Here is a 24790-nt window from a genome sequence, read left to right as displayed (position 1 = left end):
TGTACCACTGCTTGGTGATGATGTGGTTTCATTATATCATTAACTTTTACATTTCAATCTCTAAACTACCCTAATATTCCTTTCTGAAAATAGCAGATAGGTTGGGTACATATGCAAATGCTTTAGTTGCCTGAATTTGATAGTAAGGACACTGTAGCAAACCCATATTGGGGTTAAATACCATGTAAAGTATCTAATGTGCACTTTAAATACACTAAGTATTCATTTATTCATCATGAATTAAATTGGCAACAATGTTTTTACTTAAAAAAAATATATAAATATTTACCAGGAATATACATGTCAATCATTCCCTCAGTTTTTCCTTGACCATTAGCAGCTACATTTTGAATGACTGACGTATTGTTAACTTAACGATTTTCGAAAGTTCGAGAACGTGCAATTACATTTCTGTATTTCTATCCATTTATTTAGCCATTTGGTTATCATGGCAGCATGGTTTGGTAATGAAAGAATTAAGGTTGCTGACTCATGTTTTGGGTCATGTACTATACTTGTAGCTTTGCCTAGGCTATATTCTCAATGGCTGAAATGTACAGAGCAAACACTATTATCTATTCCATGGGATATTGTTAGATCATTTACATTAAAAGTCAAATGTATTCATGTGCCAGATGTTGCACCCTAATGATTTATGAATTGCTTTGAATAACTACAATGGATTGTCATTCAAATGTCCAGGGGTAGAAATGGAATAGTGTGGAAAGTTGTCCATTTCATCCAGTAGGAAAATACAGTGCAACCTTCTTTGAAATATCCTTGAAAATATTTGAACAGCTATATAATGTAATCCTGGTGAAGCTTACTATGAAAGAATAACAAATCAGTATTATTTTTGTGTATGTAAAATATCCTTTATTGATATTTTGCAAGCATGATATATGAGTGAAAAGACTTTAAAAGTCTAGTCCAAATTGAGAGTAACAGTTTCTTTGCCACCGATGTAAAAAGCTGGGACAAAATCGAATCCCATCCGTATTTTATATCAAACAAACACCTTTCAGTAAAAACACTCTAGTTCGGTCATTTATTACACTCATATTAATGTATCACATTTGATTAATGGGAATGTTTGAACTAAACAAATCAAACGGGAAACCCTAACACCAACTAATAAATTACAAATAAAACACACATGCATGTGTACACGGCATAAATAATATATAAAAAGTCCATATAAAAAAAAACATTTAAGTAAAATAAGGAGCTAAATTTCCTTGGGTGGGATTCAAATAGGTTATTACAGTGAAGAATAACACTGTAATGTTTTAACTTAAATGTCAAGCAATACCTTGTATTCTTTAGAATAAAATATACAGATATTCCTGTCTAGGTAGGCTATCAGAAAACAGACATGTATTTAATGTACACAGACATCAATTGGTAGATGAATGACTTAAAACTATACAGTATGTGACACATGATACTTACTGCTGAGGCACAATCATTTTTTAAGTTGTTTGTTCGGTTATTTGAACACCTTTTTGTTTTCTAAAAAAGCAGATTGAGGAATAGTTTCTTTTTCCTCCTGAACATGTGAAATACACATCAATTAGACTTGTTCTTCAACATGCAATTTCTTGACAATGTATAAAAATCATGTGTGTGTGTGTTTAGTACATGTGTATGTATGTTCATGAGTACGTGTGTGTTCGGTTGGCAACTCAGTAGCGATGCTCCCCTCGGGTCATGTGTGACGAAAACTCGTAACGGTCCTGACTGCGATGGCCACAGAGGTTGCACTCGAAGGGGTCTCGGAAGCCGTGGCAGCCCATGTGGATGGTGTACATCACATGGTCTAGGAAGAGGATGCGGCAATGTTCACAGCGATATGCCCTCACCTGCTCCCCCTCTCCACTCAGCACCTTGAACCCCTCCGAGGCAATCTCGATACTGGCCCGCATGGCCTCGTACTGCCGCTGCTCCTCCTTCCCCAGGGGCAGCACGCCATTACGTACTCCGGACGTGATGTGGTTTGTCAGGTAGATGAGGCCTGAGGCCCCGACACCTGCCCTCTCTTCATTGTTGCTCTCCGTGTCGGTGGAATCCTGGCCACTGTGGCTGGGGGAGCCGTCCTTCTCGCTGGAGGCTGACTTGGACTTTGCGAGCAACAGAAGATTTTCGGCTGCGCTGTCCTTGGCTGACAGGCCGTGGCCCTCTGCAGGGGGCTTGTGGAGGGGGTACATGGAGCCCATGCCCCCCATGTCAGAGGAGGTTGGGGAGGTCTGGATGAGCGGTCGGAGTGACTCGGCACCCAGGTAGTTGATGGCACTGTTGATGGCCTGGTCGATGACATGAGGCTGCATCAGTTCCCCCGGGCCACCCTCGAAGGAGATGTCGGAGAGGCGTTTCTCACCTGAGGGTTAGAAAGAGAAAACAGATGAATACCAATGTTAGACTACAATTCAAATGTTTAAAACCTCAGTTTCCTGATATCAAACATTACAAGGACTTATGTTTAATTGTGGTTCTAGTGGTCAATTTATTGGCCACTTTTGACATATTGAAAAGTGATTCCCCTTATTTATAATATTCCATTCTTTGCATTTTTCTCATGGATGATTACTTTACTGACATGTTTTGTAAATATATTTTTATTGTTAGTTTAAGAAAGAGTAATCTTCAGATACATGTATAATACACCAAGGGTAAGGATCAAGTTGAAATCAATGAAAATATTCTCTTTGCTCAACTTAAATAAAGCTCAAACATTGTTTTAATGATATGCAGATTTCAGGCACAAGGGTGATCATGCTGAATATGTGCTGTTTTTTTTCAAAATAGTGGTCCTTCTGTAGCTCAGTTGGTAGAGCATGGCGCTTGTAACACCAGAGTAGTGGGTTCAATTCCCAGGACCACCCATACGTAGAATGTATGCACACATGACTAAGTCGCTTTGGATAAAAGCGTCTGCTAAATGGCATATATTATTATTATTATTATTATATTATTATATTATTATTATATTATATTATATTATTAGCTTATTCTGCAGCGCAAAGTTAGCAAATCCAAATGCATCAAACTGAAATACACAATTCTGACAATTGGAACCTAAGTCCTGTGCTTTACATGTTTGTTGGTATGCGAAGGTAGAAGACTTTATCCCTTACCTACAAACTTCTGTGGCATAGTGCTCTTACGTTTGGCTACATTATTAGCTAGTCTGTCTAGCACCAAGGCTCTCTTAGATCCCATCTGGCTTAAGTCTTCCCTCTGCTCATTCTGGTTGCTTTCTTCCTTTACTACTGGAAAGCAAGACAGAAAAGTAGGTTTCAGAATCAAAGTAGTGAAATCTGACCTGATAAAAAGTATAATTACTGTATAACAGGATCTTGCTACAATTTGCTAAAGCATCCCTCCCTGACTGTAGATACATGGCACAATGATGAGGAGGCCTTTATTGACAGATGTGCTGCAGTTGGTATACATTGGCCTTACTCACTAAGCAAAGCAGAGTGATCAACCTTTCTCATCATTTCCTCTTCTAATTTCCTCTTCTTAACCTCTGCACTCTTGCCCCACTTCCTAATGTTGTCAGTTCATGTACATCCGCCCACAATGGATCTCTCCGTAGTATAAAGAGGTCATTTTTTACGTGAGCTACATTATCTTACTATAAAAAGCTACATTATCTTACTATATTTATTTAACTTTAAACCATGTTCCACATTCACAAAAGTCTTATAAGATTTTAAGCAGAACTGTCAATACATTTTTAACAAAACATGAACTGAAAAGAGCACAGCATTTTTTTTTTGTCATGGTCTTATTTATGGTTCATGGACTCACAGAATGAAGTAGTACAACTTGAAGACCAGAAAATACCACATTTCCTTACTGAATAAAGTGTTTCCCCCTTTTAGAATAACTGGATATGAGTCATTAGTAACAGCAAACAAACACCCCAATATATTATGGAAGCCTTGCATCGGAAGAGAAACATTTATTCTGCAGGTAAATGTCATTAAAATCGAGCCTGACCTGTTGGAAGTATTGTTGCAATTTCAACATTGTTGGTGCATTAATGTTGCCACCAGAGTGAGTCCTGAGTGGTGACGAGTAGTCAAGTTCAAAGTAGGTCAACGGTGTGGGTGAAGGTGAGAGACTGACACACACTAACCTGTATAGATGCTGTTCTGCAGCCCCATACACTGGAGGTAGTTGTGACACCGCTCCTTGTGTTCCTCCAGAGAGCTACGCTGCTTGTAGCTCCGCCCACAGTAGGCACATTTGTGGGGTTTTCCAACTGCAAGAAGTGACAGCGGTGAGTATTGACAGCATTTTAATTGAGAGACATTTTTCAAGCATGTGAGATGTCCATTGTACTGTCCATATTGTGAGTGGTGTACATGTACATATGTTGTATTTTGACTTATAACAATGGAATTCTGTTTCATTCTACAAAAGACCCAGTCCCCTGTTTCATTGACATGATAAATGATGATAAATGTAATGGTTTTATAATCATTTCTTTGCAGATGACCGATATCCCACTGGGCAAAGACGCCAATTCAACGTCTAAGTCCTCGTTGATTCAACTTAATTTCATTGAAATGACATTGGAAACAATGTTGATTCAACCAGTGTGTGCCCAGTGGGATGGTTCCCACTCCACACTAAGACCACAGAGTACAGGGCAGGTGTTCCCTCACAATTCCACTGGGTAAGTACCACCACCTGGAAAGTTGATTAGGCCCTAAACGGGAGAAATTGGACTGAAACAGGGAGGGACTACATGGATTACATGGTCCAATTTTTTTGTTTCTGTTTCAAAACCTTTTTAAAATGTTGCGTGCCCTAATGTCCACAACACACTGACCACTAATCCTATCCTCCTAACTCACCAGAGTGGGTACGCAGGTGACCGCTGAGGGCGTCTCTCCGGCGACAGGCATAGTTGCACAGGTGACACTTGAAGGGCTTCTCTCCTGAGTGGAGTTTGATGTGACGTAGCAGGTTGCCTTTCTGGGTGAAAGAAGCGCCACACTGGGTGCACTGGAATGGACGCTCTCCTGAGGACAAGAAACAACACACAGCAGGTTGTTAGGGCCAGCACACAGGAGCAGCTGCCACTCATCTACAGTATGTATCAACACTTTAAATGTAATTGGCTCATTGCAAATGAGTGTTGGGATATTTTTCACTGACAAGCACACTTTTGTAATCTCACAAATACATAACTGCAGTATAGGTGTCTTTTGTGAGTTATGCAAATATTATCATGTAGAAAATAGGAATATTTTCAGCAAAATTTGTTTTATGAGCTCAGACACAAAATGACAATAATGTACATTACAGCAGATTAGTATTTTGTTTGTAAGAGTAGGTTTATATGAATGGAATTCTATGCTTTATATAACCGAGGGTTAATGCAAAGTGTTGACAGTGTGTGGGGAATGTCTGAACATGCTTTCTCTTTTGTCATCTTACAGTATGAGATGGACCCATTTTTGTCATTTGTATCAGTTTATCAACCATTCTGAGTTTGTCATTTTGCTTTGAGCCGCACCAATGTCGGCTCGGCTCAATGAAAACAGCCTCTCTTCAGAGAATAATGGGTCAGGTATTGAGCCATTGTCTGAATTTTGCTATCTGGATGCAAGAACTAAAGCATCTAAACCAATAGCACAACTGTGGATGTGAATGTGGGGTCACTGTACCGCAAGACTCCCAAGCACTAGAACACGGTGAATGATGGAGGAACTCTGAGCACAGGCCAATCAACCAGCCTATGAGGGTTTGAGAGCGGAGTGACACTCCATTTCTCCATGCACTCCCTGGCCCTGAACCTCGGAGCCGAATGGCGCTCTGATCGAACAAGAGCCTTTCAGACTCAGGCTGCCAGTTCCGTAATGCACCAGTGCCTGGGTCAATTTGATCAGAAAATCTCTTCTTTTTTTTTCTCTTCTTCTTCGTCTCTAAAATAAGAGCAGCCCATCACAATGCAAATTCAAGCTCATTTGAATAAAGTGAAGGAAACACTTTGTGTTGAGAGCCAGTCTTCCTGATCAGTGGTTCTGGAATAAACCAATATCTAGCCTCTCTGAGTGTTGTGGCATTCTGTGAGAAGGTTTTAATATGGCTTTTTTTTCTCTCAAAAGGCCCCATAAAATAAGAGTTACCAGTGAAGCAGCAAAAATATAGAAAAAAGGAAACTCATTAAAAATGCATTTCAGGAGCAGAGACACCACAGAATATTTTCTATTTAAATAGGAGGCACTTCATTATATATTTTATTATATGTTATTTTGCATTTACATTAGTCTAGTGTTCCTTTCTTCCATTTTGGGTTTCATTAGTTTCTAAAGCTTGACAGTTAAGTGCCTTTTTGAAAAATGTTCCCCGCCACTGGTTTGGGTTCATTACAATAGAATATCAATTCTGAATTTTGAAAAACTTGTAATACTCGGATAATTGCCATTTTGTGGAGATTCCATTTAATTGCTGCAGATATCCTGTTTTTCAACTGTGATATAAGGGCATGTTTAGGGATTATATTCATCATACTTTTTCAATCTTATCACACAACAAATTGATCACGAGCCACTTCTCTCACGTGATCATTTAAAAGAACACTCCGAGAATTATAATTGTATAGTGGCTTCCTCAGTCACCAATACAGAATATAGTGTAGATACTACAAATGACAGATGACATACCTGACTATATTTTGATATTTCAGTCTAAAACATCCCTTTACAGCATTATAGACCAATATAATGACTATAGCACAGTAACTATGGGAAAATATGCCTCTGAAACTAATCCAAACCAATGAAAGCTATATATTATCCACATAAAGAAACTCAACAATGTTTAATAACACATTATCTACTCATGTTAATATCTGCCATCATCAAATAGCTCCAATTGTTTAAGTAATAACTTTTACAAAAACAAGTATTCAACTGCTTCATTGCACCTCAATTACGGAGAAGTGACATGGTAACAGTTAGCAGCTCCTGGTGCTTATCTCGTTGAATTAAACACAATCGGTGGATGCCTAGCACTGTAGCATGGTAGCCTACTAAGTGGTACTTAGTGGTCAAATATTAAAAAACACATTTATTAGGTGATAAGCACGTAATTGCCATTTTCGATTTCCAAGTAAATACCACGTAAATGGCGGACTCTAAAATAGTGTGAAACCCCAATTACTTGTTTTGAAGCCTATAACTCATGCTCTGTAGGCAACTTTGGAATAAGACCTAAGAACACAGACTAACCCTAACAGTGCTCTGTCTACTGCTCTCAGTGTCTCAAGTGAAGATAAAGACACTGACAGAATCCATCTCATCTTCTCTACCCCACATACACATAATCTCTCTGTAAGGCTACCAGTGAGCGTAGCGTGGGTGCAAAGTAAGGGCGATGAGTATCGCGGATGGCTTACCAGTGTGGCTTCGCTTGTGCACCATCAGCACATTGGGGCCAATGCAAACTATCCCACAGATATCACACTTGAGCTTCCCGTTGGGCAGGCGGATACCCCCAGCCGAGGAGTAGGGGCCCTTGCTGTCGGGGCCGCCTGCATGGGAGCCGTTCACTTTGGCCCCCGAGGCATCGAGCACGCGCAAGTCTTCCGCACACTCCTCCTCCTCCTCGCCATTCATCATCATGTCAATGGCGAGCCCATTCTCCTCGTCACTGCGAGCCTCAACTTTAATGTTACAGGCTGGAAAAGAGGGCAGTGGGCCACTGTTTAGAATAGGAACATGTTTCTGGGGGACTATAGCCTAACTAACTGTGTAGAAATATGAGTACATTACTATATTACTATTTGACTAGATGTAAATCTTTGACTTTCTATGGGACAATATGTGACTTTTTAGTTTAAGGGCATGTGTCTATGTCTCCCTCTACTTGACTGGTTGTTTTAGTCTATTAGGTCTATGAACACCTGTGAGAGCATGCCTCACCTCCAATTAACTTACTGATAGGAATAGTTAATTGCGGCGTGAGAGCATTTATATCAGCACTTTCTGTGCAGCAATCCTCAATTCAACTTTATTGGCTGAGTACACTAGGACAAAACTTTGAAACAAATTTGCTGAACTCATGCAGTGGGTTCTTGTGATCAATGTTCCAGATCAAACATAACAGATGAATAATATAGATTTCTTTTAAACTTTTGCTAAAGAAGATGGTGAAACTGTATACTGCATCTCTCATCATCACTCTTCTGTGAAAATGACAGCAAGATAAACAGGAAACAGAGACACAGGAAGCCGTGTGAAACTAAGGATGGCAGCGGTGTCAACCAGACCAACAAACTATGATAAAGGCACACACACACACACACACACACACACACACACACACACACACACACACACACACACACACACACACACACACACACACACACACACACACACACACACACACACACACACACACACACACACACACACACACACACACACACACACACACACACTGATAGGATTTTATTTTTTAAGTAATCAAATTAAGGAACTGTTGTATTTTTTTCACCCAACTTTTAAGATAAGCCCAATGACATAGTGAACTGTTTTTGTAGATTTCATGTTGAATTCACGTTAGGTGACAACTCAACCAAATGTAAATCAAAACTAGACATTGGAACTAATATCGATTTCAACTGCCCCCATTGTCACTTCATCCTGGCGCCGGGTTTGCATAACTGTTGTCATTCTTTTCAATGGCTTTGTAACCAGACTATGGCATGACAATAATTTGAATCGACGATTATCGTCTCAATAAAAGCACACGTTTTAAAGGAACGAGTGTAAAAGGAAATGTGACGACAAGGTTTTAAATACTGGAGGGAATAAACACTTGAAACCTGGCAAACCCCTCAACCTCATTTGCATTTCATGGTGGCTGATTTCCTCATGTGTCTACCTTGTTTGTACACCCAAAGAGGAAGAAGTGGAAATAATGAATTATAGGAATCTATAGGGGAAAAAGGGGAAGCGTCAGAAACGAGGCCTGCCTAACCAAAATACCAAGAATTATGGAGAAGTGACAGAAAGGGAAGCACAGACAAGGAATTGTAAAACGGTGTAACTGAAACTTGAGTCTATTTTGCAGGACGCTTGTTTTCACTGACACTTGGTAGGGAACAAGCTTCCATAGTGCGTGATTCATCCAGTGAAAGCGGAAAGGCAACTGGTGTGAATACAGTGACTTCCTGTTGCTCTCGAACACAACTTCATTATCAACCCACCACCATCTTGGTGATGCTGGATGAAATCAGCATTTGGTGTACAGCACTATGCTAGCTATTCAAATAATCAAATTCAACATCACATTGGTGATAGTGGATTGACCAAAGAACAATTTGTGTTAGAATAAGTTATATTATGCTAACTGCTGAAATACTGTAAGTCCAGGGCAGTATAATGCTCCTCCCTCGCCTTACAACATTTTGTCTGTTGCCCTGTTGTCACTTTGCAATTGGACACATAGCCTACATGTTTTTCCACTGAGCAGGCGAGGTGAAGAGAACACAAACCACATGCCTATAGAACACAAAGGAAGCCAGCTAGATGAAAGCAGAAAGGCACGACGAAATAGAACAGAAAGAGAGAGCGCACCCCAGGCAGAGAGGCAATGATAACTGTGAAGAGCATATTTTCAATAACCACTGAATTAAGGCCTGCATGTCTCCAAACATGTTAAGCCTACAGGTCAGCCAGAACAATAGACGTGAAGATGACTGGGTGGTTGGCTACAACATGAATACAACCATTTTCCAACTTCTACATGATTACAGTAATGAGAGAATAATATGTTAGTACCTTCTATGTGTTTGTTGTTCGGTTTAATGTAATGCATAAAACTTGTAACGTATTTGGGGGTTCGTCTGGGATTTCACTTATTTATTTGCATCAGAGAAAACAAGTGATAGACAGCAATACAGAAAAAATGAAATAAAATGTTTAACGATGTGCAGGTGTGGTTGTATACAATACATAATATACAATACATAAGAACACAAATAAGAAAAAAAATTAAAACCGAAAACAAAACCTACTAATTATGAATGTATAAGTTAATTGATCAGTAATAACACACGCACAAAAAATGTGCTTTGTTAAAGAGTGTGTGTGTGTGTGTGTGTGTGTGTGTGTGTGTGTGTGTGTGTGTGTGTGTGTGTGTGTGTGTGTGTGTGTGTGTGTGTGTGTGTGTGTGTGTGTGTGTGTGTGTGTGTGTGTGTGTGTGTGTGTGTGTGTGTGTGTGTGTGTGTGTGTGTGTGTGTGTGTGAGTTACAGTGCCAGTCAAACGTTTGGACATACCTTCTCATTCAAGGGTTTTTCTTAATTTTTAGTATTTTCTACATTGTAGAATAACAGTGAAGACATCAAAACTATTAAATAACACATACGTATGGAATCATGTAGTAAACAAAAAAGTGTTAAACAAATCAAAATATATTTTAGATTCTTCAAAGTAGCCACCCTTTGCCTTGATGACAGCTTTGCACACTCTTGGCATTCTCTCAACCAGCTTCATGAGGGAGTCACCTGGAATGCATTTGTTAAAAGTTCATTTATGGAATTTCTATCCTTTTTAATGCGTTTGAGTCAATCAGTTGTGTTGTGACAAAGTAGGGGTGTTATACGAAGATAGCCCTATTTGGTAAAATACCAAGTCCATGTTAGGGCAAGAACAGCTCAAATGAACAAGGAGAAACGATAGTCCATCATTACTTTAAGACATGAAGGTCAGTCAATCTGGAAAATTCCAGGAACTTTGAAAGATTCTTTATGTGCAGTCGCAAAAACCATCAAGCGTTATGATGAAACTGGCTCTCATGAGGACCGCCAGAGGAAAGGAAGACCGAGAGTTACCTCTGCTGCAGAGGATAAGTTCATTAGAGTTAATTAACTGCACCTCAGATTGCAGCCCAAATAAATGCTTCACAGAGGCCAAGTAACAGACACATCTCAGCATCAATTGTTCAGAGGAGACTACGTGAATCAGGCCTTCATGGTCGAATTTCTGCAAAGAAACCACTACAAAAGGACACCAATAAGAAGAAGAGACTTCCTTGGGCCAAGAACCACGAGCAATGGACATTAGACTGGTGGAAATCTGTCCTTTGGTCTGATTTGAATTATTTGAGAATTTGAGATTTTTGGTTCCAATCGCTGTGTCTTTGTGAGACGCGGAGTAGGTGAACGGATGATCTCCGCATATGTGGTTCCCACCGTGAAGCATGGAGGAAGAGGTGTGGGGATGCTTTGCTGGTGATTTATTTAGAATTCAAGGCACATTTAACCAGCATGTCTGTCACAGCATTATGCAGCAATACGCCATCCCGTCTGGTTTGCTCTTAGTGAGACTATCATTTGTTTTTCAACAGGACGATGACCAAAACAACACCTCCAGGCTGTGTAAGGGCTACTTGACCAAGAAGGAGAGTGATGGTGCTGCATCAGATGATCCTCCGACCTCAACCCAATTGAGATGGTTTGGGATGAATTGGACTGCAGAGTGTAGGAAAAGCAGCCAACAAGTGTTCAGCATATGTGGGAACTACTTCAAGAGTTCCCACTGTTGGAAAAGCATTCCTCATGAAGCTGGTAAAGATAATGCAAGAGTGTGCAAAGCTGTCATCAAGGCAATGAATGGCTATTTTAAAGAATCTCAAAAATATAATATATTTGGGTTTGTTTAACACTTTTTTGGTTACTACATGATTCCATATGTGTTATTTCATAGTTTTGATGTCTTCACTATTATTCAATGCAGAAAATAGTAAAATAAAGAAAAACCCTTGAATGAGTAGGTGTGTCCTGGATACAGCCCTTAGCCGTGGTATATTGACCATATACCACAAACTTTGAGGTGCCTTATTGCTATTATTAATTGGTTACCAATGTAAATAACTTGAAAATAAAAGAGAGCCGCACACTCTAAGAGCTCAGGTGCAAAAATGTCATTACCAACGTTTCGAAACGTTGGTAATTAAATGTTTGCATCTGAGCTCCTAGTGAGATGTGCCCAGTGGTAGCTCTCTTTTATTTTCAAGTTTCCTACTCCGCTAGCCAGCACCTCGTCTTAATAGGTGTGCGTTTCTTTTTCTTCTAGACCAATGTAAATAAAACACTAAACAAGTATTTTTGCATCATACCCGTGTCATATTGTCTGATATACACAAAGCTGAAATGTTGTTTCAGCCAATCAGCATTGAGAACCCAAACTACCACATTTATAATTATTGTTAATTTGACTTAAATGTCTGACATTGACATTGAAAGGCAGATTTAGAGATTAATGGCAGTTGTTTCATTGTTTGTCCTTCTCTGTGTGACTTAACACTTGCTTCCCAAAACAAGTAAATCAAGGTGTGTGACTGTGTGACAAACATGATATAAAGTAAAAAAGCTTCTATTTTTTTACCAGGCATGTCAGTACAATGATGTCCTACACCGTCCAAACCCAGATGACGTTGGGCCAATTGTACGCCATCCTATGGGACTCCCAATCACTGCCGGTTGTGAAACAGCCTGGATTTGAACCAGGGTGTCTGTAGTGACGCCTCTAGCACTGAAATGTAGTGCCTTTAGGCCGCTGCGTCACTCGGGAGCCCCCCTTCTTCCCATCCCAAATTTTGTCGCAATTTCCCCATACTGTATATCTCTGAGAAGCTACAGCACAGCAGTAGTAGTTCCCTCTGCCTTGCTAGGTTCAGTGCTATCTACCTCAGCTATGTGATAGTGAGTAAGAGAGGGGCTAGAGCGACAACATGAGGGTTGGTGTAGAGCACTGAAGCTCAGGTATCTTTCCAGAGACTTTCCATGACAAAACCCTGGGCTTATTCACTTTACTTGGAAGTTAAAGAAATAAATATACTTTTCAACACGGTAGACTATCATATAAAATCAGCAAAAAAGAAATGTCCTATTACTGTCAACTGCGCTTACTTTCAGCAAACTTAACGTGTAAATATTTGCATGAACATAACAAGATTCAACAACTGAGACATAAACTGAACAAGTTCCACAGACATGTGACTACCAGAAATTGAATAATGTGTCCCTGAAAAAAGGGGTGGTCAAAATCAAAAGTAACAGTCAGTATCTGGTGTGGCCACCAGCTGCATTAAGTACTGCAGTCCATCTTCTCCTCATGGACTCCACCAGATTTGCCAGTTCTTGCTGTGAGATGAGATGTTGTGAGATACCCCACTCTTCCACCAAGGCACCTGCAAGTTCCCAGACATTACTGGGGAGAATGGCCCTAGCCCTCACCCTCCGATCCAACAGGTCCCAGACTTGCTCAATGGGATTGAGATCCGGGCTCTTCGCGGGCCATGGTAGAACACTGACATTCCTGTCTTGCAGGAAATCATGCACAGAAGGAGCAGTATGGCTGGTGGCATTGTCATGCTGGAGGATCATGTCAGGATGAGCCTGTAGGAAGGGTACCACATGAGGGAGGAGGATGTCTTCCCTGTAACACACAGCGTTGAAATTGCCTGAAATGACAACAAGCTCAGTCTGATGATGTTGTGACACACCGCCCCAGACCATGACGGACCCTCTACCTCCAAATCGATCCCGCTCCAGAGTACAGGCCTCGGTGTAACGCTCATTCCTTCGACAATATACATGAATCCGACCATCACCCCTGGTGAGACAAAACCGTGATTCGTCAGTAAAGATAACTTTTTGCCAGTCCCGTCTGGTCCAGCGACAGTGGGTTTGTGCCCATAGGTGATTTTGTTGCCGGTGATGTCTGGTGAGGACCTAACTTAGAACGGGCCTACAAGCCCTCAGTCCAGCATCTCTCAGCCTATTGCGGACAGTCTGAGCACTGATTGAGGGATTGTGCATCCGGGTGTGCGTCCGGGTGTAACTCGGGCAGTTGTTGTTGCCATCCTGTACCTGTCCCGCAGGTGTGATGTTCGGATGTACCGGTCCTGTGCAGGTGTGGTTACACATGGTCTTCCACTGCGTGGACGATCAGCTGTCCGTCCTGTCTCCCTGTAGCGCTGTCTTAGGCGTCTCACAGTACAGACATTGCAATTTATTGCCCTAGCCACATCTAGTCCTAGTCCTCACGCCTCCTTGCAGCATGCCTAAGGCACGTTCACGTAGATGAGAAGGATCCCTGGGCATCTTTCTTTTGGTGTTTTTCAGAGTCAGTAGAATGGCCTCTTTAGTGTCCTAAGTTTTCATAACTGTGACCTTAATTGCCTACCGTTTGTAAGCTGTTAGTGTCTTAACGACCATTCCACAGGTGCATGTTCATTAATTGTTTATGGTTCATTGAACAAGCATGGGAAACAGTGTTTAAACCCTTTACATTGAAGATTTGTGAAGTTATTTGGATTTTTACAAATTATCTTTGAAAGACAGGTTCCTGAAAAGGGACGTTTCTTTTTTTGCTGAGTTTACTTAGTAACAGTTCCAGCTTCCTTGATTTGATACATTGGTACAAAAGAGACACTACATTTCTAAATTCACAAGCTATACTGAACAAAAATATAAATTCAAAGTGTTGGTCCCATGTTTCGTGAGCTGAAATAAAAAATCCCAGACATTTTCCATAAGCACATAAAGCATATTTCTCTCAATTGTTGTGCACAAATTTGTTTACCACCCTATTTCTCCTTTGCCAAGATAGTCCATCCACCTGACAGGTGTGGCATATCAATAAGCTGATTAAACCGCATGATCATTACACAGGTGCGCCTTGTGTTGGGGACAATAAAAACATTTTGACACACAACACAATGCCACAGATGTCTCAAGTTTTGAGGGATCATGCAATTGGCATGCTGACTGCAGGAATGTCCACCAGAGCTGTTGCCAGAGAATTAACGGTAGAAATTAACATTCAAACTGCCTCCAATGTCGTATGTCCAATCGGCCTCACAACCACAGACCAAGTGTAACCACGCCAGCCCAGAACCTCCACATCCGGCTTCTTCACCTACGAGATTGTCTGAGTGGGGGTGGAGGGGGGTTGCTGAGGTTTATGAGTCTGTCATAAAGCTCTTTTGTGGAGAAAAACAAATTCCGATTGGTAGGAACTGGCTCCCCAGTGGGTGGCCCTGGCTTCCAAGTGGGTGGGCCTATGCCCCCCCCCCCCATGGCTGCACCCCTGCCCAGTCATATGAAATCTGTAGATTAGAGCCTAATTAATTTATTGCAATTGACTGATTTCCTTTTATGAACTGTAACTCATAAAATACATTTTTGTTCAGTATAAGAAAAGAATACACAGGAAACACAGGTAACTGATAACAAGTCATTGGTGTTGGCTTAGATATCTAGGGTGGAAGTAAAAATAGCCTGTTGGAGGTTCCTGTAACGGGGCTTCTTTTCTCACTGCCTGATGAAAATAGGCCAGTGTGTGCTTGCCTGACTGTGGAAACAACCACATGCTGCATGTAAAACCACGTTAATGCCACACTGAACATGACTCTTTTGAGTGTGTCAGTGTTGATTAGGAGCACCAAAAACAAAGTGGACTTTTCTACTAGCCTTGAATTTCCGAGAACTCAAAAGCTTAGCACTCGGGGATGAATTAAACACGGTTGTCGTGAATAACTTAATAGCTCTAATGATTCATAGCGAAAGAGAAATTGTGTCACCAGAAAGACGTACTGTGACATGTCATTTTACTGTCGGTGTGACTGTAATGACCAAATATATATGTTTTAACAATTGAATTCAATAAGGCAACTTGTAAGGCATACTTGTGAGATGATTTGCATTGTACTCCCCACACAAGGGGAACACGTGTTGTGCTTGTTGACTTGTATGGTGAGGCAATGTAGGATGAACCTGGAGACGCTTTGTAGGACGAACCTATGCTAGCTTTGGAAAGTAAATGGAAAACTGCAAAAAGCAACCAGGCTTTGAGGTCTTGAGCTTCCGTTATACTTTCAGCCTCCCTGTCTCAGTTACACGATCCTGTGTGCGATCTGCACTTCAGGCTCATAGCCTTTGTACCACATGATCCTGACAGATAATAATAACTCCCTGATGCATTTGGGGTTGATCAGCGAGCCAGCGATGCACTGCATAGATATAAGAGTCACTTCCTCTCACACTGGTGATTAGATCTTCAGGGAGTGCAGAGCAACACATATACACAAACACTTACACTCGCTCACACTCAAAGACCAACACATACAACAAACACACACACTATTGTCTATGTTTAGGCCGACCTCTCTCCTGATTCAGGTCCTCTTCAAAATACTATAAGACCAGATATAGAGATGAAGAATCATCCAACCCGTCCTTAAAAAACAAACTCAACAAAGAACACAATACAGTAACTTTTATCACCGATGACCTCTCATGACCTCTCAGTGAATTTACAAAAACATGTTGAAAGTACTATGGAATAATGTCTGTTACGACATTCCCAAATTGATCAACAAATATCTTTCAATTCACTTAGGAAGCGCGCATAGAAATTCTAAACTGTCTGACTGTGATCTCTAAGTCATAGTCCCCATTGTGCATCAGTGAAGATTTGGGTCATTTGAGCTGTTTTTCCTAATATGTCAAATCTGGCAAGTGAAATGACTAATCATAGGCTCAGCCACAAAGACAGTCATATGGAGAAAGCCATGGCTGACTAGGGCAAACCACAGCAGCATATGCCTGTGTTTCCCATGGCCTACTCTTCTATCTCTAGCTCAACTGCACACTTGCACAGGGCCTAGTCCATGTAATGCTTTCAGAAATGTAATCAGTTGGTGGATCATGAATAAAAATTGGAATTGCAGCTGCTGGACGTGAAAGCCTCATTATGTCTTATGATGATTGCTCCGCAACAAATGCTGACCGACGTGTTCACCTCAACTAAGGTGAATCTTGATAAAGACACGTGTGTACTTCATGATAGGTAGGGCAGTTACAATACATTCCCGGTGCATGACAATGGGCATCCTTGTCGTAAACTATGGCACGCTGGCAAGGGCTGGAGTTCCTTATGTGTGCTGCTGAGTTAACAGCTTGACAGTTGAAGTGAAAGCGTGTGTGTGTGTGTGTGTGTGTTTGTGTGTGTGTGTGTGTTTGCAGGTGCGTTAGCAGTGCGGTGGTGCGATGCGCTGGGATGTGCCGTGCTGATCTCTGAACTCGACTCTGCTCCTGAAGTCTTTATCTCCTGGAGTGTTGAAACTGACTGATGGCAAGTTCTTCTTAGGAAACTCTTGCACATCCTATTTCAGTTTCCTCTGCTGTGACATGTTATTTGACAGACGCCGCCTCAAAGTGCAACGGTACACGACACCACACCGCTATCTGGAGCTAATACAGAAGGAGCGACATTCTAATTTTACGCCACACTTTATAGCAACACTTACGGTGTATTGTAGTTATCACAATGGATCACCGACACATCCCACAGAGGCACCCTAGCTATTGGTTGCATGAGCTACTGTACTTTTAGGCATAGAATATGATATGGTTCACCTTGCATGCAGGTAGGGGTGCTTTTCACAAATGTTCCCATGAAGCAACAATTGAAATTCCAAAACTCTGTGTGGTAAATGCTGCCTGGTGTCCCCTGATATCGCAGTCATGTCCCGAGTAGAAATAAACGTGTACATCAACTAATGCTAATATTATGTCCATGATATTCCCTGGCTTAATTTAGTAACATCCTCATATCAAGGGCACATTAGCCATTCCTTAAGGTTTTGCACATCATGAGACGGATCAGAGAAATGTACAGCCTTTCCTGCCAATGACCTAAATGCATCAATAACTTTTAGATTGCATGCTCAAAACAACTGTGTTTGGTTAAAGTGCCAGATTGCAAGTAATGAGTGGATCTAAGGGGTTGTTGTTACATGTGGCAACCGCTTGTTGGGATGCCGTTACGAAATGTTATGTTACTAACAAAATAGTTATGTTACTAACAAAATAGTTATGTTACTAAGACATTTGCTTTTATGATATGTGCAGTGAGCTCCAAAAGTGTTAGGACAGTGACAATGTTGTTGTTGTTTTGGCTCTGTACTCCAGCACTTTGGATTTGAAATGATACAATGACTACGAGGTTAAAGTGAGTCTGTCAGCTTTTTTTGGGGGGCGTATTGTAATCCATATTAGGTGGACTGTTTAGAAATTACAGCACATTTTGTACATAGCCCCCCATTTTAAGAGACCTAAAGTATTGGGACATATTCACTTATGCTGAGTGTACGAAACATTAGGAGCTCATTCCTAATATTGAGTTGCACCCCCTTTTGCACTCAGAACAGCTTCAATTTGCTGGGGCATGGGCTCTACAAGGTCTCAAGACAATTCCACAGGAATGCTGGCCCATGTTGACGCCAATGCTTCCCACAGGTGTGTCATGTTGGCTGGATATCCTTTGTGCAGTGGACCATTTTTGATACACCAGTGAAACTGTTGAGCGGAAAAAATCCCCAGCAGTGTTGCAGTTCTTGACACACTCAAACCGGTGCGCCTGGCACCTACTACCATACCCTATTCAAAGGGACTTAAATCTTTTGTCTTTCCCATTCACCCTCTGAATAGCACACATACACAATCCATGTCTCCATTGTCTCAAGGCCTAAAAATATTTCTTTAACCTGTCTCATCCCCTTCATCTACACTGATTTAAGGTGGATGGGCACATAATTATCTGATACACGACCCAAACAAAACAGCAAATGCATCCAACAAATGTATAGAGTCAAACCTTGATGTAGTCATTGTGTTATAGGAATATGAGACCAAATACTACACTTTTGACTACTTTAATACACATATAAGTGAATTTGTCCCAATACCTTTGGTGCCCTAAAATGAGAGGACTATGTACAAAAAGTGCTGAAATGTATTTTAAGTGTAGGCGGGTGTAACAAACACATGTATTGTTAATTGTTCATGTATTTCATCATGTATTTCCACATCATTTTGAAAAAGATCATTATTTTCATTATTATTATGAGCAACAACAGTGCTACTACATTTGTCCTGAGGGTTTACATATTTCTGAAGGTGCTCTGGGAACGGCTCGGTTTTGGGGTATACAGGTAAAGGTTTTGGGGTATACAGGTAAAGGTTTTGGGGTATACAGGTAAAGGTTTTGGGGTATACAGGTAAAGGTTTTGGGGTATACAGGTAAAGGTTTTGGGGTATACAGGTAAAGGTTTTGGGGTATACAGGTAAAGGTTTTGGGGTATACAGGTAAAGGTTTTGGGGTATACAGGTAAAGGTTTTGGGGTATACAGGTAAAGGTTTTGGGGTATACAGGTAAAGGTTTTGATGGATATACTGGTCTAGGTGCAGCAACTTAACTGGTTCATAGGCCTACTGATGTAGGAGTGGTGCATTAAGGGAAGCACGGTGAAACTCATGTGATCTGTCACTCACCCATGCCTTCTTTGTCACCCCTGTTGTTGTGTTGCAGATTGGAGCTAGCAGACAGGTCCTCTGGGATGGGCATGGCTTCGTCATTCTCCTCAGACACATCATTGGGAGGGGGGCTGTCCCTGCCTACATGGGGAAACACCAGCAAACCCATTAGCCACCGGAACATGGTTCATTATTGCTCATATGATAGAACCATAATTATCTATAATCTATTACATGTGGTATGACTGTGCCACTCAGCTTGGGCTCTGTGCAACTCACGCTGTGCTTCTCTGTTCTACCAGACATGCTCCTACAGTGCCAGTTCTGAAAACAGAAGCTCTTACCTGGCATCTGAGACATCTCCTGTGCCTCCTCCGTCTCCATTCGGTGCAGGTACTCTAATGGGATAGAGAGACACAGAGATGTAGATGTGTTTAAATGTAATCAACAGCTCCGCAGGGCTGAAAAAAACACAACATTATAAAAAGCCACAGCTGACTAAAGGGGTGACCTCTCTCTGTACAACTCCGTCACCCCGGCAAGATCACTCTTGTCACACCGAAAGACACACCACTGTCCTCCACATTACATTACAAAGAATTACAGACATTTTCATTACAAGTCTGACAGAGAGGGCGGCCTGGGAGAGTGGCTTGGCCCCGCATGATGGGCTATGGCGATGGGGGTGCTGGGAAGGGGCTTTCAGACCACATTTGTTATTTATTGTTAATTTCCTGCCACGTAATCATCCACAAATGCAAACTGACTGCCGCAAAATTAAGCAGAAAATTAACTGGCCCTAGGTCACTGAGGATGCGGCTGTTTGCCCGTGCCAAGCTTATCGGCGCTCGTGTTCGCTCTAATTTACTGAGCATGCATCGCTGAGCGCGCCACTATCCGAGCACAGACATGTGCGAGAGGAGCCACAATCAGAAACAAAGAGAGAGGAGAGGGAGAAAGATAAGAAAGAGAGAGAGAGGAAGAGGGAGACAGACAGTCCGAGAGAGATGCAGAGCGGGACCCGGAAAGAGAGAGCGAGACAGAGAAATATAGAGAGGGGGAAGATACAGAGTTCGAGAGGGGAGGGAACCAAGACTGACAGGGAGTGTGCCAGAGAGCGAAAGTGGAGAGAGAGAACCAGGGACAGAGAGATCGATAGAGGAAGGCCGAGGGGCCCCGAAGTAAGTTTCTCTCGCACAAGAGGAGGCAGTTTAATGAAGAAGAGCACATCCCCTGGCCAGAGCCTGCTGCATATCTGAGGAGTCACCAGTGCGCGTGGCCCCATTAATAATGCATCCCCCTCAAGCCTGCAGCAGATGGGCACAACAGCCTCAGACTCGGCACCGCCACTTCAAGAAGGCCCTTGGTGGAGCCGCTTGCCCGGCCCAGCCAGCCACACAGGGAGAAGTGAAGCTCCCTAAAATAGCGAAGCAAGCCCAAGGGAGAAGGGGAACCTAGGCCTTCCTGTTTTACTGACAGATGGCTCCACACATTTGGAACAAATAGTGGGAAGCCACCAAGCAGCCCCCGCCGCTGTTGCAACGCACAATGTTCAGCGGACAGGCGAGTCGAGGCTGAGTTCCACAACCCACAGACACCCAGGACTCACGTGGGGGAGGTGGGGGGGGGGGGGGGGTTGCAGAGGGGGTGGGAAGGGCAGAGGTCATTAGTGCAGGAGATGTGGCGCAGAAAGCACAGTTGGTGTTGCGTGCTGATGTGTGTCGATACAAGACTAGGCGGCCATGCCTGCGTCATCATTCTTTAGCATCTGGAGTTTGGAGGTCGAGAGGGGGTGGTATTCTCATGTGCCCTTTTTTTCTGGGCAGATGGTGCGAAGGGAAATACTGATGGTGTTGGTGGGGGACTTTGACAGAAGTGAGAAATGCATTCCCATGTTAAACCACAAGCGAGTTGTGTAGACATGTGGAGAGCAAGGTGCATGAAAACATTCAGGAAGTTGTATATTCACCCAAAGTGACACCGTTCTTACTTTTAGTACCTGATGCTAGATTCAAGTAATGTTTTGGGGGACGGACGGGGAGCATTTTTCTTATCATACTTTTATTCCCTGTCTAAGGTTCACCGTAACGTTTCATTTTGATCCACAGGTGTTTGTGAAAAAAGACAATTAGTTGAATTTCTTGCTCTAATGTTTTTTTTTCCTTGTTGATGATTCTCAATATATTGTATATTTTGTGGATGGTTTCATTCAGACAATATTCCAGAATGACACCACCTTCTAGAGTCCAGTATGACAAAACAAGGCACTAACGGCAACAGCTGCTTTATGAAAGTGCCTCATAAAGGGCAGGAAGAGTCATGGCAGTGGGTTTGAGTGCGTTTACTAAGGGGAGGAGAGACAGGAAGAGGGCTGTGGGTTCACAACACCCTCAGTCCTAACTCAAGGGATTGTGTGTGTGTGGGTGTGTGTGTGGGTGTGTGTGTGTGTGTGTGGGGGGGGGGGGGGGGGGGGCTGTGCAGAGCAGGGTGCGAACACATAAAATGGAGCAGGGTGGAGACTGAAACAGCCAAACCGTTAAACAGCCAAAGTGGACTACACCAGCACACTTTGGATAATGGGAGGAAGTAAAAACGGACAGACAGGGTTTTATAATATAAACTATAATCTAGTAACTCATATTCATCCTTAAATGTTGGAATATCAACAAAAAAAAAACATATGCAAATTACATGGGGGCTAATACCAATGAATAAAACAGTCATATATGAAAATCAATACAATCTAGGTGGTGATATTGAACATCAGGCTAAGTTTTTCATACGTTTTTGTTGTTGGTGAAAATTAAAACAAGAAACGTATCATATCAGGTATTCTTACTTGAAATGTTTTTGTTCCCAAACTATTATTAGCATATGCTGCTTCTGTGAGAAGCGTGATTCAAGACTGTACTAGAAAATACTCATCTGTTTCTCCAGAAAATTCCTTTTGATATATGGCATACAAAAAACAATCAGTCATTTGGACAAGAAATTAAGAACAGTGGCTTTTGTGGCAATTTTTTCCTAAAATACAATGTTATCAGTTTGATTAATATATTTTGATAATGAGATTTTTTTTTAAATGGATATGACATTTTGTGTACTGAGTCCCACCTCATCCATTGCGGTGTTAAATAAAACAACATTTGTGCCATAACTCGCTCATGCCTTACCAGCGACCCACCTGTGGTTCCAAACCCACAATTTGGGGAACCATGCCCTACGACACTATACCACGCAATATAATAAACAGTCAAAACAGTCATCTTTTAATATTTATAGAGCAATTTCTCATTGGAAATTAAGGAAATGTGTCGCCATGAATTGAAAGATGATAATCTTACTGAGCAGATGTTTGGGCACCTATTGTAAGGGTTGGAATGGCTACATTACAGGGGCGAAATGAGTTTCCTTATAGGGTCTTCAATTGCATCTGACACACTTCATTACACTCGTATTCAGTGACGATTATTTTAATAACTGCCTTTCTTTCGCTTTCCCCTTCCTCAGTCTGCTAGTAACAAGGAAGTGGATGTGTCAACAAGCATGTGTTTGCAGCATTTCAACCATCCTCAATCCGAAGAAGCAGATACATAAACTGTCATAATTGTGCTATGGGGTTGGGTGCAAGTCATTGCTTGATTTTACTCATAGTCATTTCAATATACTAAGTTGATTTCATATGAGGGCAAGTACATTTGACGAGTTGTTGTGTTTTTAATTTTGGATTCGTTTTTAAAATCAACTTTTAAAAAGTATGTAGGCTACTACCATCAAATTGAAATGCAAGTGTTTAGCTGCCCTAAAAAAAAAGTGAGTACCTTAGAGAACACCTGCTCTTTCCATGACAGACTGACGAGGTCAATCTAAATGAAAACTTCAGTCAGTTTTTGCCCAGCGGGAGGCTATGTTAACAAAATTGAAATATTGTTATCAACACATTAAATCATGTTAAAACAATATCAACGTGGCTTTTGATGCTTTGTGAGTACAAACTGGACAATGCGCAAATGATATACCTTCTTATGTTTAACCAAATGAATTAGACTTGAGTTGGATTTTGCATTGTTTATTTATATAGTTCTACGTTATAGGAATATAATAACCTACGAGTTAAAGTTTGTAGAATTATATGTCCCAGTGCACAGAAGTGTGAGAAGTTTTGTGGACTTGTTTCCCCAATCTTCCTTTTGTGTTTTTGTTGAATGTCAGTTTCACAACATGTTAACAGTTACTTGAGTCCTGCCCACCAATACTATCTCAACACACAAGTCATGTTCGGCTCAGACCAACCAATGGTTGCGAACGTCTTGGGCACCTTGAAACAAGATTTCGAAGTGTGTGTGTGTGTGTGTCTTTTTCATGTAACTTTGAGAAAGCAGAGAAACACCACGTTTTTTTATCCTGTAGGCAACGTAGTATAGCTAATTAGTTTCAGCAGTCTCATTGAGGAGTGTTAATATAATGTTTGTGCGTTTATTTGAACTCAGGCCTACTTCGTTTGATTTGTAATAATATGAAGTGGACTTCTGAAATAAGAACTCTTGAATGACATGAACCTTGAATGACATGAAGCAAAATAGTTATAATTAGATATTCATTCTGGATGCGCACAGTTGCAACAGGTGTTGATCTGGTACGAAAAGTGATAGGAGTCTATGTAAAACTTGCAAACCACAAAAACGTATTTTTGTTTTTATATTAACCATAATTATTTTAGACTTAATCGTCAATGGCAAGAAATATAACCTAATACTTCTATATGGTCAAGATAATTGTGAGCAATTCCTGCAATCTCCAAAAAGGAGTATGGGAAAAGAGGAACATTTTCCATTATTTTATTTTTCTAAGTGCGTTTGATATTAACTACAATGCTGATCAAAATTGTATAACATTCATTAAACATGACAATTTCCTGGACTTTTTGGTCAAATCCGTTACATGCGCCACTATACAAATACTCGCATCACAGGATTTCAGACGCTCGCGCACCTGCACCAGACTTCAGGACAATGTTTTCCAATCCGCTACATAGTTCTTTTTTTTAACGAGTAAGGCCCTTTCTTACTATTTAGAAATACGAATAAACGCTTTAAATGAGTTCGAAGTTAACAAGCATCGTGAAAGTTACTCTACCTGCTATTCCTTGAGTTTGCAATATGAAGTTCTTCCAACTCTCCCCCGCTCCATGTGCAGAAGTTCGAAGCGCCGCGGCAGCCCCATGGAACTCTGCCCTCGGTCCCTCCCCTCTCCACTGCACTTCCTCTTTCCAGCCTAACATTTCAATGTTTCTGTGCTCGACTGAGGCATTTTGCTTGCTTTTATCCAGAGGTCGAGTCTGCTTGGGGAGTGGAGGCAGCAGCCCTTGGCTCTTGCTTTGTATCGTGCCAATAAAAGCTGACACCCAGTAGACCATTACTGGCAGCCATGCATGA

General features: G+C 41.5%; 1 protein-coding gene across 3 annotated transcripts; it reads right to left on the bottom strand.

The window, feature by feature from the left end:
* Nucleotides 1-853: 853 nt before the first annotated feature.
* LOC124038128 (DNA-binding protein Ikaros) lies at nt 854-24790 on the bottom strand. Of its 3 annotated transcripts, XM_046353619.1 has the most exons (8): nt 24492-24790; nt 19700-19753; nt 19374-19496; nt 7418-7699; nt 4869-5036; nt 4145-4270; nt 3135-3269; nt 854-2377 (listed from the first exon to the last, which is right to left on the bottom strand). In XM_046353619.1, the coding sequence occupies exons 1-8, from the start codon at nt 24769-24771 to the stop codon at nt 1686-1688; spliced, it is 1860 nt and encodes a 619-aa protein (XP_046209575.1). In that variant the 5' UTR covers nt 24772-24790; the 3' UTR covers nt 854-1685. The 3 variants fall into 3 exon arrangements, with proteins under 3 accessions (XP_046209575.1, XP_046209576.1, XP_046209577.1); XM_046353620.1 differs by lacking the exons at nt 4145-4270; nt 4869-5036; nt 7418-7699; ... (1 more) ...; nt 19700-19753; nt 24492-24790 and adding an exon at nt 4006-4138; XM_046353621.1 differs by lacking the exons at nt 4145-4270; nt 4869-5036; nt 7418-7699; ... (1 more) ...; nt 19700-19753; nt 24492-24790 and adding an exon at nt 4006-4137 and having other exon boundaries at nt 3135-3266.

This window comes from Oncorhynchus gorbuscha, linkage group LG06, assembly GCF_021184085.1.
Source record: "Oncorhynchus gorbuscha isolate QuinsamMale2020 ecotype Even-year linkage group LG06, OgorEven_v1.0, whole genome shotgun sequence".
NCBI lineage: Eukaryota > Metazoa > Chordata > Actinopteri > Salmoniformes > Salmonidae > Oncorhynchus > Oncorhynchus gorbuscha.
This window is presented reverse-complemented; position numbering and strand designations above follow the sequence as displayed.

What these genes read in the sequence shown, in the direction of transcription:
- LOC124038128 (XM_046353619.1), bottom strand. Translation starts at nt 24,771, where the DNA reads ATGGTCTACTGGGTGTCAGCTTTTATTGGCACGATACAAAGCAAGAGC. An exon ending in GCAAACTCAAGGAATAGCAG is followed by an intron (nt 19,754 to 24,491) that starts GTAGAGTAACTT and finishes CTATCCCATTAG; the next exon opens with AGTACCTGCACCGAATGGAG. An exon ending in TCACCTGCGTACCCACTCTG is followed by an intron (nt 4,271 to 4,868) that starts GTGAGTTAGGAG and finishes CACTTCTTGCAG; the next exon opens with TTGGAAAACCCCACAAATGT.